The following is a 14,243-nucleotide window of genomic DNA, read 5'->3' on the forward strand; positions in this document are numbered from 1 at the left end:
AAATGTACAGCTGAGTTCTGTCCTAGAATTGAGCTAAAGCAAAACCTGAAAGCAAGATCTATGTTTAGCAGTGTCTAAATGAGACCATCACTGCTAGCCCACATGCAGAGAGAATACGTAAATTAAATATAAGTTAAGCAATCAAAATACTTTAATTCTGTGAAGTAAAATGAAAACATCAAAATCTCTGAAAATGGGTTAGCTGTTTCTTTAAGCAATTTCATTGTAGAAGTTGCTTGACAAAAACAAGTTTTCATGTTTCATTATCTGTAAGAATGGCCTTAAGTATTAAAGTTAATGCTCTCACATACTAATACATAATTATTTATACCACTTTGATGTTTTGTGTATTTTTACAAGGTGCTAATTGTGCTGAATCAAGTTGACAAAATTGCATAATTTGTAGGTTAATATTAGCATAAGCCTTCAGTGCATGGTTTAGCAACAGTATAGAGCTGAAGTTTACCGAGTGTTTTTCCAAAATGATAAATAAGAAAGTATGTCTCTAACAATAATAATTTCCTTTACATAAATCATAACTTTTAGGAAAAATTATAATTGTGCTCTTTTTTGTGTGGATGAACTGGCAGTGAAATTTTGCTAAAGCAGCATAGATCATAGAACTGGGTTTCATAGTTTATCGAGGAATGTTAACAAAATATCAAAGAATGAATTGAAACATAGATGCAAAATCAAGATTTGGTTCGCAATGACAAACCAGGAACCTTTTGCCCCCAGTCTCCTGTTTGTGGCTTTGCTGTATACAAAGGTCTTTATTTCCCCCTTTGCATGGCTTCTTAAAAATGGCAGCCCTGGGTCATGGAATATCAAGTAAAATCCCATTGTATAGATTTCCACTGACAGAGTATCCAGATTACCCTCTGTAAATTGTTGTGCGATATCATGTGTAGTAGTACCCAGGAATATTGAATTTTGCTTATACAGATCAAGTCCAAAGGTTTAGTAGAATTATAATCTTCAAAGGAGGAAAAGCTCTGGTATTTTTATGTCTTAATATAAATTGTGCTGCATACTACCTCAGCAGTCATCTTTGGTTGCTTTTTGGCTTTCTTGCTTTCCTAAGGCAAATAAATCCATTATGTGCTAGTGAGAAAAAAAGGAAATCACTCCCTCAAGGCATTGTTTAACACATTCCCTGCTGGAGTATCAGTGCACATAGAAAAGATTTAGGCCTGCACACCAGTCGTTCTTCACTTGTCAGCTCTATCATACTCAAATAAAGCTACTTGACAAAGTATCAGATCTAATGTACAATGCTTATGCCCTTTCAGAGTATGCAAGTCATACATTCTAGTATAGAGTTCATATGAAACCTAATTCTTTGCTTCCGACTGCCTGCTTGTAACTTTGTATTGAGCTTACACTAAGAAAAACAGGAGAGGATGTCACATCAAAGAGGAAATACTGCCCAGATATCCAATAGTCACCTACTAGCCATGCCATTTTTGCTCCTGCTTCTCAAAGGCAAAGGGATTGAGTAGATGAACCTACAGATTAATGGCTACACCTGGGGTGGGGGCGGGGGAGGGTGGGTTTAGATCAATGCCTGGTCTCTGACAGCAAAAAAGGGTGGATCCCTAGGTAACAGTAAACGAATCAGGAAGTCAGTGCTAGCACTTTCCTAACCTCCGTTTTCTGTGCTTGGGGATTCCTGAGGCTGACAGTCTTTCTGAGTTTTTGTAGTCCTCAGTGCATTGCTCTTTTATTAATTCACTTATCAGTTTTTACCATCTACATTTTCCTTTGCCAAGACTTCAGCTTCTTAGCTGCTCAGTGTTTGTAGTTAATTAGCCTTCTCTTTTTGTCAGTTTTGAACTTGCCACCTGTTAATGAGATTGCAAATGGTAAAACAAACGAACAAAAATGTCTTTGTTTTTCAATTTTAAAAAGCTAATTAAAGTAGTACTGTGTGTAATAGGATGAAATAGATGGATTTGCCTGGGAAAGCTCTCACTTAAGTATGTTTGGGCAGGAGGGGTGTCCCACAGAACAGTGTGAGCATGAAGCTGCATGGTAACATCCCCTTTCACCCCCATTTTAAATGGACCTCCACCTGCCACTGCAGCAACAACTGCATTTTCTCTTACCGCTGTAGCAGTATTTAAGTGCAGTTGATCATTGAAAGGTCACTGAATTTTAGTGGATTTACCTGTCCATACATTTCCGATGTTTTTCACTGATGTTTAATATTGGTTTATACATAATATACTGAGGGTAACAAGACATTAGCAATAAGCACCAATATTTAAAATTTTAATTTTTAAATATACATATCTTCTTTCTGAAACTTTTCTCTTTTCTTCTCTGTGCAACTCTTATTAGCCAAAAAGCATAGGGAGGAAGAATGGGAGAGTGACTGGAGATTTAATTTGCAAATGCTGAATGCAAATTCTCTGGTATGATTATTAACCCCTACTGAATTTTTATATTTAAGTTGCTGATAAACTCCCTCATGCTGAGAAGAGTAATTTCGTTTTGTGAGGAACAGGGGGAAAGTTGTTTTAATGTGGTATCCAAAATGACAAACCCTACTGGACCAAAAAGAAATTGATTTTAGCTTTTAGTTTACAGGTGATTCTTTTATATGTAAAATAAGACTTTTCCATGTAACTCAGAGTGAGGTAGTTAGAAAAAAATACTATAATGTTCCTTGTGGTTATGGGTTGACTAGTTTTGAAAAAAAAAAAAAAATATTGTAAGGATGATAAATTATCAAAATTATTTTAATAAACAGGTTAGGTGAGTGACTATTTAATTAGATCAATAGCCTGTTTACAACACCCATGACAGATCTTGTGTGACTTCTGTGTTAATCGGTAGCTAAGCACAGTGGCCATAAACTTTAACTAGGAATCCATATGTATTTCTTTGAACATAACTTTAAAAAAAATTTTACTGTAATTATGGTCAGGTGTCATAACAGCAAGGAAAAGGAGACCACATTCAAGCTTGTGATTTGAAAACTGTGATGTCTCCAGTTGGCATTGCTTGATAAATGAAGAGGAATACAAAGACACAATGGAAAGGGCAAAAAATATAAATACCTGGCCATCTGAAGAGGGGATGTCCTATATGAAGAGAATATAGAAGGAAGTTACAGTGGTATAAGATGTTATAGCACTGTAGATGTTTGACTACCATAACCCTTTTTTTTTGTAAAATGTGTTCTCTAGTTATACTTTTCCTTAATGTATTCAACAAAAGTATTTTGAGGGCATGAGCTGTGCTTATTCTTGAAAAATGTTTTGTAGTATTCATCTTCATGCCTCAACAGCAATATTCCACCAACTGCTTCTGTGTAGAAATTACTGTAAACCTCTGTATCTCTTTTTCATTTTTAAATAGCCAAAGGTTTTGTGTACTTACTATTCTGTATTTGGTAACAATTTCTTAGATGGTGATAATGGGTTCCAAAATAAAATCTGTGAAAATGCTATTTAAATAAAAGCTTCACAGTATATTAAAAAATTTACTACAACTTGAGTTTATAGGGAACAAAGAGACTTATGTCAGCTTCTTTAGGAAGTTGTTAGCCCATAAAAGCTTAGGGGAGTCCTTCCATAAACTACTTTTTGTTCTTTAAGTTTTTGTTGTTGTTGTTGTTGTTTGGGGTTTTTTGTGTGTGTGTGTGTGATTTTTGTTTGGTTGGTTTTTGGAGGGGATTTTAATATTTTTTGTTTTGTTTTGTTTTAGCTAGTAAGATTCTGTATTCTGAAAGTTTTGAGACATTGTTTTGTCCCAGGCTGCATCTTTCTCCATCTTTGTCTGTCATCACTATTAATGGCATGACTGATCATTTGATCGATCAGTGCTGAGCTCTGGTACCTTCTTTGCTGTGGTTTTATCAGACATGCAGCCATATTCAAATCGATAGAATAAAGTTTATCTTGTCTATTATGATAATTTGTCTGTGTCCATTTCCAATGAAATTTACTGAACACATTATTTATTATAGTGTTTGGAATGCGCGTTTGGACTATGAAGTGCTAAGCAGTAACTGTTCTCTTTTAATAAAGGTACTGGTGTTTAGCAGCTATTAACCTCAGGCCCGTGAATCAAATTCTGCTTGAGAAACAAAAAGAGTTGATTCACAGACAGGAAGGAGGACCACTCTTCTATGAAGAATTTGGACTCCTCTCTCTTCTTTTAAAATATGGAGTTTTAAGTTTTAATTAAATAATTATTATTTTTCCTTCAGTTTTTGTCTACCAGAAAAGGAGGTCTAGGGAAAAGTATATAATCTTCTTTAGATGCTTATGAATGGATGGCATTAAAAGATTTTAAAATGTGAAAAAACAAGGTAGGAATATATAGCCAACAGAAGAGAAGAAAAACTTATATTTTCTTCTAAAAAGTGAAAAGTCATCAGCACGATGGAAAAGAGTCTGTGTTCCCTGATAGTAACCTGATTTTCTTTGGTGAATTAAACTCATTCAAACAGAACCAGATTACTTCCTAGAAAAATAACTGAACATCTTTGGTTTTGTCGTTTAAATACACTCTAAAACCTATTATAATCCCTCAAAGGAGGATTATTAAACTTAACAACAGTAGCTTTTTTAATGATGATCTGCTAACAAAGCATTCAAGCTAATCTCTGATTAGTGATCACATTTTGACAGCAATCCAAAACATAGGATAACTGAATTCCTTATGACATAGGCCAGCTCAAAAAAAAAAAAAAACAAACCAACAACCAAATTCTGTCTTAATTGAATTTCTTTACTACTTGACAGTGGCTGAGGCAAACAGATCTTGAACCAGAAGACCAATCAGTCACTCCAGAGAAAAACAAATTTTTCAGCCTTGCTTATGGTACAAAAGTCTGGTTTTTGTAACATTTTAATTTTCTTTCAATCATCCTTGTATTTCATGCATTTTTATTGTTGCATAATTGTCTTTATCAAATACTCAATTTGAATTGAATCATAAATAGAAAAAAGGGTTTAATAAATGATCCCTTTCCACACTACAAGTACAAATTCCTTTGAAGAGAGTTGCATTTTCTTTGCAATAACAATAAATGAACGTTTATATCCATTGTAGAAGCAGACAATATTTGTTTTTCTCAGTAAAACTGGAGCAGATTTGTAGTACATGCCTGGGATTCTTTGGGGCAGTCTCTCACCACAAGAATTCCCATTAAAAAAGCTGTCTTTTGCATCTGTATTACATATAGTATTACAATTTATATTTCTATGAAAGAATAAAAAAACAAAGCTAAATGCCTTTAATCAAAATATGATCATGGAGCTAAAGCTGGGAAGTAAGGATTTAACAATCTGTGTACTGATTTTTCATCCTTTTCTTTATGACAAGGTAGGTCAGATGCATCACAGTTCTGTTATTTTCCCTTTGAAAAGGGATCTAAAAATCATTGTACAGTCACATCACACAGTCTGTTAGACAGCAGTGATTCTTTGCAGAGTTGGTAGCTACAGCAAATTATTAAGGTGCGTTAGGAGCCTTTTATCAGTACTGGTTGTTTTCCGTGTGCTAGGATCTAAGTATATAGACAAGGGAATACGTAGTTACACTAGGGCCTGTGAGTATTGTATCTATGACGTGATTTAGTGTGGGTTAATAAGGCTGCAAACTGAAAACATGTTTTGACTATGGAATTAATTTAAAACATGGAAATTAATTAAAAATTTGATAAGGCACCGATATGTGCTTAATGATGTTTTTACTGTTTAGAAGTACTAGAATGATTCCATTAATGTAACTGTTAGAAGTGCTAATACATGATGGCATCAACATAACTCAAAATGTAACCTGACACATTCAATATTTTATTTTTTTTTCCCCAAAAGTATTAATAGATAGTTATTTTATCTCCTTTTGTACTTGCAGACGTTTTGACAAATCTTTGGAAAAGTGGCAGCTTTTTCATTGTGACATGAAGAGCTTTAATAATTGGCTAACTGAAACTGAAGAGAAGCTGTCAAGAGCACAGATAGAGGCTGGAGATGTGGGTCATGTGAAAACCAAGCAATTTCTTCAGGTATGATCTGATTAACTCATTTCCCGTTTTTCTGCAGTGAAAAATGTGGAGGTCTGGGTACTCTGTAGAGTTTTGCAGTCCATCTAAGGAGGATTTCTAATGTTGAGCGGTCAGTGACAATTTTGGTTAGATATTTCTGTTGTCCTCGTTAACTAAGAATTTTCACTAGCTTGTTTTAAGTAGTAAAAAAAGAGAAGTAAAATATAGAATAACATGGTATGCTACAATGCTTCCATAGTCACATATTTGTTTGGTCTTTAAAGTGCTCATTAATTTCCTTTTGATATTTATGACCACTGAAAATATTAGATGTAATTTTACAATCTTGTGGAAGAAATGTGCTTAATCATTGAACTGTACAAGAGATATTCCATGAACTATGTCACAAGTATTTCTTATTTTGCCTGTTTCATTTTTTAATCAAAGAACCTTGAGGATGCTTTTTGTGAAATGTGGTGTGACAGAATAGCCACTTAGTTCCTGTGTGTCCAGCTCCAATTTGTATGCTTTTCATCTTGTAAACTCCGTGAGCATAATAAGGAAAATAATAACTCTAGTTTCTTGGTAGTTTATTTCATTTCTCTCTTGTATGACTGAAATGGTAATGGGTATGAAGAATTAATTCCATACTGATGTTTTGCAAGTGGATAGGTTGAACTGAATAACAAGGCTTGACTAAACTCTGGATTCATTACATAAATTGCTACCTGTGCATAAGAAAAAAATCTATTAAATTAATCAGCATTTGAATATTTAAATTGCTGGATTGAATTACTGGATTTCAGGTTGTACAGAAGTTAGGTCTATCTAATATTAAAGATACAGTTTTGGACAACAGTTGAAAAATAAATGATGAATTTTGAAATTTACTATTTAAAGTCACCTTTTTAAGATTTAGACTGCTATTTGTTGACTGTAAAACTGCTGAACTGAAAAGGAAAACAAATCATGCGGTGTAAGTATCAAAAAAAGCTATAACTGTAATAAAGTTAGGCTGAAATAGTTGAAATTGCAGGTAACTATTTTCCTGCAAATCACTATTAGCACTTTGAACACTGAAGAAATCTAAGACCTGGCTGACAGAATTTCATCAAGGAATTAAAGATGCTCTTTCTTGCATAGGTAAAAGGTAGCAGAGCTCATGTAGTTCCACTGAAATTTTGTCTCCCTTTCTCTGTCCCACAGCTTTAAGAATTCCTTGGAAACCATAAAATACTAAAGTAAAGCACAAGTATCTATGCGACCAATAGTAATACAGTGTCACAAAGCCTTACCCCTTCTTTGCTTTGCATCTGCTCCATCACCCTTCTCTTCATTATTCTGATATCCTTCTTCAGCTTCAAATGAGCACTTAAAAAAAAATATTTTGAAAAAGTGTTTGTCTTCTTTTTTTCTAATCCCTTTCTAAAACAATATTTTCTCACTGAGATGAGGGTGATTTTTGATAGTGCAGAGACCATAGGTTATATCATAGGTGTTATGGATGCACTGGATGTGTAGCACATGCCACAGTCCCAACAGGTTAGAAACATTATGTTCTTGTCTTCATTGAGAAAAGTTCCTACTGAGCTAAACATCAAACTGAATGACCCTGAGATAACGCCTTGTTATGCAAAAGCTTAGCTTTCCATGTAGAACAGGACTGCTTTGGTTTTACATTTCCCTCTGACTGATCCTCCTCATCTGTTATTCATTTGTTATTTTCTTAAGAAATATATATGGTTCCCATTCTCTTTGTTGGTTCTTTCTGTATTTTGCTGGGTCTTATTTGAAAAGTATTAGGCTTCTGTGAGGCTATCAGCAGAGATCATTAGAATTTTCATTAGGTAAACAGTTAAAACAGCTGAGCATTTTTATTTACTAGATTAGCAACTTGTTTTATGAATGAGATCATGCGTAGTGAACCATATTAAAAAATAAACAGGATTTGGTTGAAAATGCTTTCACACAGGCAAGTGAATAGTCTTGTATTCAACAAAGAAATGTTTTAGAATAAAAAATACAAAACATTCAGACTTTTTAATACTGTTTCAAGATATGACTACTTTAGAAAAGTAAATATTAGTATGTTCATTAACATTTAGTAAATACATAGAGTCATATGTTAATGTAAAATGAAACAGTGAACAGTATGATTAGGTAATTATGTTAATATGGGTCAAGAGGTAATTACATTCTTTTAGGTGTAGTTGGGGAAGGAAGGTGTGTTCCTTTTTGCTTCACAATGGCATTATATTAAACTACATTTATGCATTATATATAATGTGAACAAAACCTAATAATAGACTTGCTTCATTTTAGGTCATGAATACTTAAATACTCTTATTGTGAATTTTTCGCTAAGATTTTTTAAGAGCGGAACTTGTGGTGTTGAAAAAAATAATCACATTTCAATTTTTAAAAAAATTTATTTTACTTATTTTATGATTAAGGGACGCAGGGTTTAAAAGGATGTTTTGCGTATAGCACATCATATAATCCCTGTTAAACAAATTTAATGCAGTCTTGAAAGTTGTTATTTTTTTTGTCTCATTATTCTAACTGAAAGATTTGTCTGTATGTTCACTCCTTAATACTTTGTGACTTTAACTTCTTTAACTTCCAGCATTTGCACTTACTTATTTTTGTTCCAAGACTGAGATGTAGTTCAGTTTTAGCTACTCCTGGATGTTTATCCCATTCTGTTCTTATTTTCCCTGTTGAATCTAGTTTAATAAACCAAAGCTGCAGTTTAGGACTTCATGATCTTAAAGGTCTTTTCCAGCCTAAATGATTAAGGTCATCCTCTGGGTGGACAGCTGGACTAGGTGATCTTAGAGGTCTTTTCCAGCTGTGATGATTCTGTGATTTTGTGATCAAGCTTTAAGATCTTCAAGCCCAACCATATTGCTATCATATGATTATTAATTTCTCAAGTATTTACTTTTATTTGCAGGCATAAAGAATACTATGTTTATTTTTTAAGGTCAAAGAGGACCTTAAGAATCAATAAGATTTTGAAATTGTTGAGTGGTGACCTTATGAATTATACTTAGCCTCCTGAGGATACTGTGGATATAGATAGAAATCACTTGTAAGTTACAGACATTTCTAAATTGTTCATACATCAAATTGTCCAGCATTTACATTTTAGAATTCTTATCCAAGACTGCAAAGGGCTTGTGAATGACTCATGCCTGCTCTAGACCTTCCTTCTACTCTGCTATAATGTCAGGAATTTCACATAGTTTCTTGTAGATGTTTAAAGCAAAAAGATACAGAGGATCAGTCCTGAAAGTCATGGTCATGCTAATAATTTCTCACTTTTATACCTAAATTGGATTATATGGATATTGATGATTTAATAACCACTAAATCTAAACAATTATTTCTAGAATACAGCACAACTCTAATGTGGATAAGGGAGAAAACAAGTGTTTCGGCGAGGTCATATATTCTCGTACCACAAAAACACAGTTGCAAGTGGGTGGGTAGTTTACTCTGTTTTCCCCCAGATAAAAAACTTGTAAAAATAACAATTTTATATAATTATTTTGGCATTTGTATCTTATGAACATATAAAATATCTTGTACTTTAGATTTATTTCCTTCTTTGCTGAATGATAAAAGATATGCCAAATATCTCTGAGTCTTCCTGTTCAAGTTTGGATTCCATTTGGATTCAAATAATTCAGTTTTATTTCCTTTGGATCAATTTTGTTCCTTCTGGTTTCATTTTGACTACTGTTTTTAGTTATGAAATATTTTCAGAGAGAAACTATAAATGTAGGAAACTATCCTTTCTGGTCAAAGAGATATCTGTGCTTGCTTAATTATTCTACAATAGATAGAATCATACAGAGTGTGGAATCATTGAGAAATCAATTTAGCATTGTTTTAAAGGAATCTTTAATTATAATTATCCTGGTACATACTACAATATCCTTTACATTGTAAGGACGTACTTGGAAAGATATGTAAGTTGTAGGACTATATTAGTGGCTAATATTTTATTAATACCAAAAGTACACAATTCCCTTGCTATTGTATTGAAAACAGATTCCACAGTTTTTTGGCTTTGAGTTTTTTTAAAATAATTTCATTTTTAAAATAAAGATTCTCCTTACAATTTTAGACATCTTAAGTACTTTGACCAAATATTCTTAACTAAGCACTAGAATGTTCTAAACATGATAGCCAGTTTACATGAATGCCATAATTGACTGGATAATGTAATCAGAGAAGCTTACTGGTTTTCTTTTCACTGAATAGCCCCCTTTTATCAAGTACCTCTGAGTGCAGCTTTCTACTGCTCCTAAGAAAGGAAACCTAGACTCAGCGGTATCACATAGATTTCTGTTTTGTGTCTGTAGCTTCCAAGGTCTCCATGGAAAAGTTTCAAATAATATACAAGATCTCTGCATCAGACACATGGGCCCCAACTGAGCAAAACACTCCTTTTTATGGCTCAAGGTTGTCTTAAACACAAATTCATGTCCATTTCTTGATTGAAGTGCTATAGCAATGGAAGACTTCATTTTCCATTAGTAAGGGAAGAATGTCACAATTCCTAGTAAAATAGTTACTGCTTCTTTCTTCTGCCACTCAGAATATTGAATAATACAGTATCTTTATAAGTAATACATTTCAGGATATATAAGATTCCTAAGAACATTCTTTTACTGTTAGAAGATTCCTCACCATTGTTGCTACTACTAATGGAAATGATGAAATATCAAAATGGATTATCCTGAATTTGTAGTAAAAAAAATTCTTGTCATGTCAAGCTATAAGAAGTATTATTTCATACTTATGACAGTTATTTAATTATTCTCAACTGTGCACAGTCTTACATTATTGGTCATTCCTGATTTATTTTATCCTATTGGAAGTTTTAATTAATTTCTTCCTGCTGGCAGGGGAACAATAAAATGTCTGAAGGTTAGGAGAAATATTGCATTTAAAGTTGCTTGTGTGGTTCTGCCAATTCTTGCACCAGTAGATGACAATTCATAGCTTATATTTAGATTTTATTGTAAATACTGGAATAACTAAATTAAATCTTGTAAGTAACTAGGATGCATTTTTTATTATTTAATTATCACAGAATCACAGAATCTTAAGGGTTGTAAAGGACAAAAAGACCACAACAGAAAAAAAAAAAAAATCTAGAACAAAGTATTTTGCATTTGATTAATATCTTCTAAATTCGGACTGTAGCAAATTCCAGTTTATGCACCAACTGGAACATATAATACAGAGTTTTATACCTCCTCTAACTGTATTAAATTTTTGATGTATATATCTCAGAATTCTGACAGTTTCTTGAGTTTTGTTTTGTTTGTTAATGAAGGCAGCAAACTCTTACAGTACATTGATCTGTATGGGGCACTTCTGTCAAAAAAAAAAATGCTAGGAGAAGGGAAGGAAGAAATAAGAGAAAATACGTTGCGCAACTTTTCCAATATATGATTACTATACTAGGATAGAAAATACCTTCCAGTTTCACAGTATTATGAGGTCTCACCATATCCCCATAAAAGCAGACATTAAAAATAAATTATCTAACATTTTTGTGGAAATGTAGCGTACAAGAACATTTGTAGAAGGCGTACTGAAATTTGGCGAGGTTCTAGTATTGGAAGTGGGCTCAACCTGTGCCAGAGGAGGTTTAGAATGAATATTAGGGAAAATTTCTTCACTGAAAGGGTTGTCAGGTACTGGAATGGGCTGCCCAGGGAAGTGGTGGAGTCACCATCCCTGCAGGTGTTTAAAAGATGTGGTGCTTAGGGACATGTTTTAGTGGTGGAATTGGCAGTGCTAGGTTAATGGTTGGACTTCATTATCTTAGCAGTATTTTCCAACCAAAGTCATTGTATGATTCTATGAATACAGAACAAAGAGTTTAGGATCACTGATTGTGATTTCTTTTAATGATTTTGTGATTTATTGTGATGATTTTACAATGTTGTCAGAACTATCTACTTCAACTAAAGTGGGCATTCTAGCATCCAGAACCCCTGTGTTGTATTATTTATGTACTGTTTTGATTTTTGGAAGACACACCAATCTCATTGATGACTGACAGTATCTTTTCTTTTGAGTGTTTTCTTAGCCCTTACATTTCTAGTGAGTGGTATAGGATTTAGAGATGTAGAGCAACTCATGCACCTAGGAAATTGTGATATTGCTGCAGCCCTTAGCTACCTCGAATAAAGCCTGCTTTGGCACTTTCTAAATTTACTGTCACTACCCTCTTTCATTAGGTCTTTGTAACTGTAATGCCTTTAGGAATTACTCCTGTTACACAAGACTGATGATTCTCAAAACCCTTCTCCAACCCTACCATAAGAAAAGGGAGCTATGTAAGAGTGCTTTTGTGTCTGAATGCTCTGCAAGATGACAACACGAGAGATTTCATTCTATGGTTTAGGTCTAGCCAACAACTAATCACCACAGGGCAGCTCACTCACTCCTCCCCTGCAGTGGGATAGGGAGGAGAAAATATAACAAAAAGTTAATGGGTACAAAGACAGGGATGGTTTACCTGCCATCCTGTTAGAGGTTTTTTACTCTAGGCTATGCCATCCCTTTTTTTTTTTTTTTTTTTTTTTTTAAATCTAACGCCTCTTTTAGTTAGATGGAGTGACATTGTGAATGGTATTTTGTCAGAATTTTTTTTAATGTTATTCCATTTAAATAAAATCAGTGCTGAAGTATTGTCTCTAATGGCTTCACTGTTTTTCTCCTTCAATTAAGTGAGCTTACCAGTGCAGATCTGAGGCTGAAGCCTTTGACAGAAAAGTAAGACCACATGAGAATTTAATTTACACTTTTTTCTACATCTGCAGAAGACTGTGCAGAATAAAATTATTTGCAGTTATGTAAGGGTACTTCCTAACAGTGTTGGAACACAGAAAAAATATATTTAACAGTAACTGTGGTTTTGAATGATCGATATGAAAATGCATCACAACAATGCATGTTGCCTTTTGTCTGAAATAAGTATGATTGAAAGCTGGAAAAAATCTTCAGTATCTTTTTTTATTTTCTTTTTTTTTTATGCTAAAAGTTTTAAATTACTTTCTGTAAACAAACAAATTTTTTTTAGTCCATTGGGATGTGATACAAATGGATCTTCAACTCAGAGCAGGCATATTGTGATTAAAAGTCCCAGTGAGGTTCATATTTCTTCTTTCGTAGCACAAACTGGACTCTGATCTGTTTATGGCTCCTGGGAGAACAATATTGTAGCATAATTTTCACATGTGAATATATTATACACTTTTTATACCTTGCATAAATAATTATTTGAAGGAAGTTTACAAGGCTATATTGGAAGTAAAAGCTGTGCAAGATACACACATGTATATGAGGTATACTCAGATATGACTCAAATTCACGTGACACCAAACTATGCAGAAAATATGGTGGAGGAAGCCAGAAATTAAAGCTAAGATAAATATTAGTTTAGAAAATTAATGATAATATTGTGGAAATAGTCTTTTAAAGTATAACAATATGCTAAGTTCAAATGTTTGACTTTTGCCTAGAACTTTTGTGAGTTTCATTATGTACGTGAATGTCTAATTGATTTCTGAAAGTTGGAACAATGTACCTTTGAGGGAGGACCTAAGTATGCACATTTTTTCCTTGTAGTAGTATAGTAGCATCCCTGGCCTTTTTAGTTGAGATCAAGAAAGACACTGGAACAGGTTGCCCAGGGAAGATGTGGAAGCCTCCTCCCTGGAAGTGTTCAAGGCCAGGTTGGATGAGGTTTTGAAAAAACATGGTCTAGTGGGAGGCGTGCCTGCCCATGGCAGGGGGGTTGGAACCAGATGATCTTTAAGGTCCCTTCCAACCCAGACTGTTCTATAATTCTGTGAAAATCTCCCACAACTGCGAGTTCTAGGAAAGACTTTTTTTTTTTTTTTTTTTTAATAAAACTGTTCCATAGCAGAACCCAAAGCAATTCAAGTTGACGTGAATATTAGTTTAACTGAGATGTTACAGAAAAATGTGTAGTCAAGACATAAAATTTTAATTTGGTAGAAATTTGTCTAGGAATCTGGTCTCCGTAATCTAACCTTCACATGCATGACCAGAGTTTTGAGAGACTTGGTCCTGTGTCCTTCCACTAGACCTGAAAGTATTTAAATGGTATCAAGCAAGGCACCAAAAGTAAAATACAAACTGTCATCTCTCCCTGCAACTCACCCATGTTCACCCATAAATTAAT

General features: G+C 33.8%; 1 protein-coding gene across 6 annotated transcripts in view; it reads left to right on the forward strand.

Moving 5' to 3' along the window:
- The window catches only part of DMD (dystrophin), a 1,087,789-nt gene that overhangs the window by 517,749 nt on the left and 555,797 nt on the right, over positions 1 to 14,243 (forward strand). For all 6 annotated transcript variants that reach the window (XM_051641663.1, XM_051641654.1, XM_051641680.1 and 3 more), the window contains one exon: positions 5,875 to 6,025. In XM_051641663.1, the coding sequence (XP_051497623.1) occupies positions 5,875 to 6,025 (151 nt within the window). The remainder of the gene's footprint in view (positions 1 to 5,874; positions 6,026 to 14,243) is intronic.

The sequence above is a fragment of the Apus apus genome, chromosome 1, assembly GCF_020740795.1.
Source record: "Apus apus isolate bApuApu2 chromosome 1, bApuApu2.pri.cur, whole genome shotgun sequence".
In the NCBI taxonomy this organism is placed as follows: Eukaryota; Metazoa; Chordata; class Aves; order Apodiformes; family Apodidae; genus Apus; species Apus apus.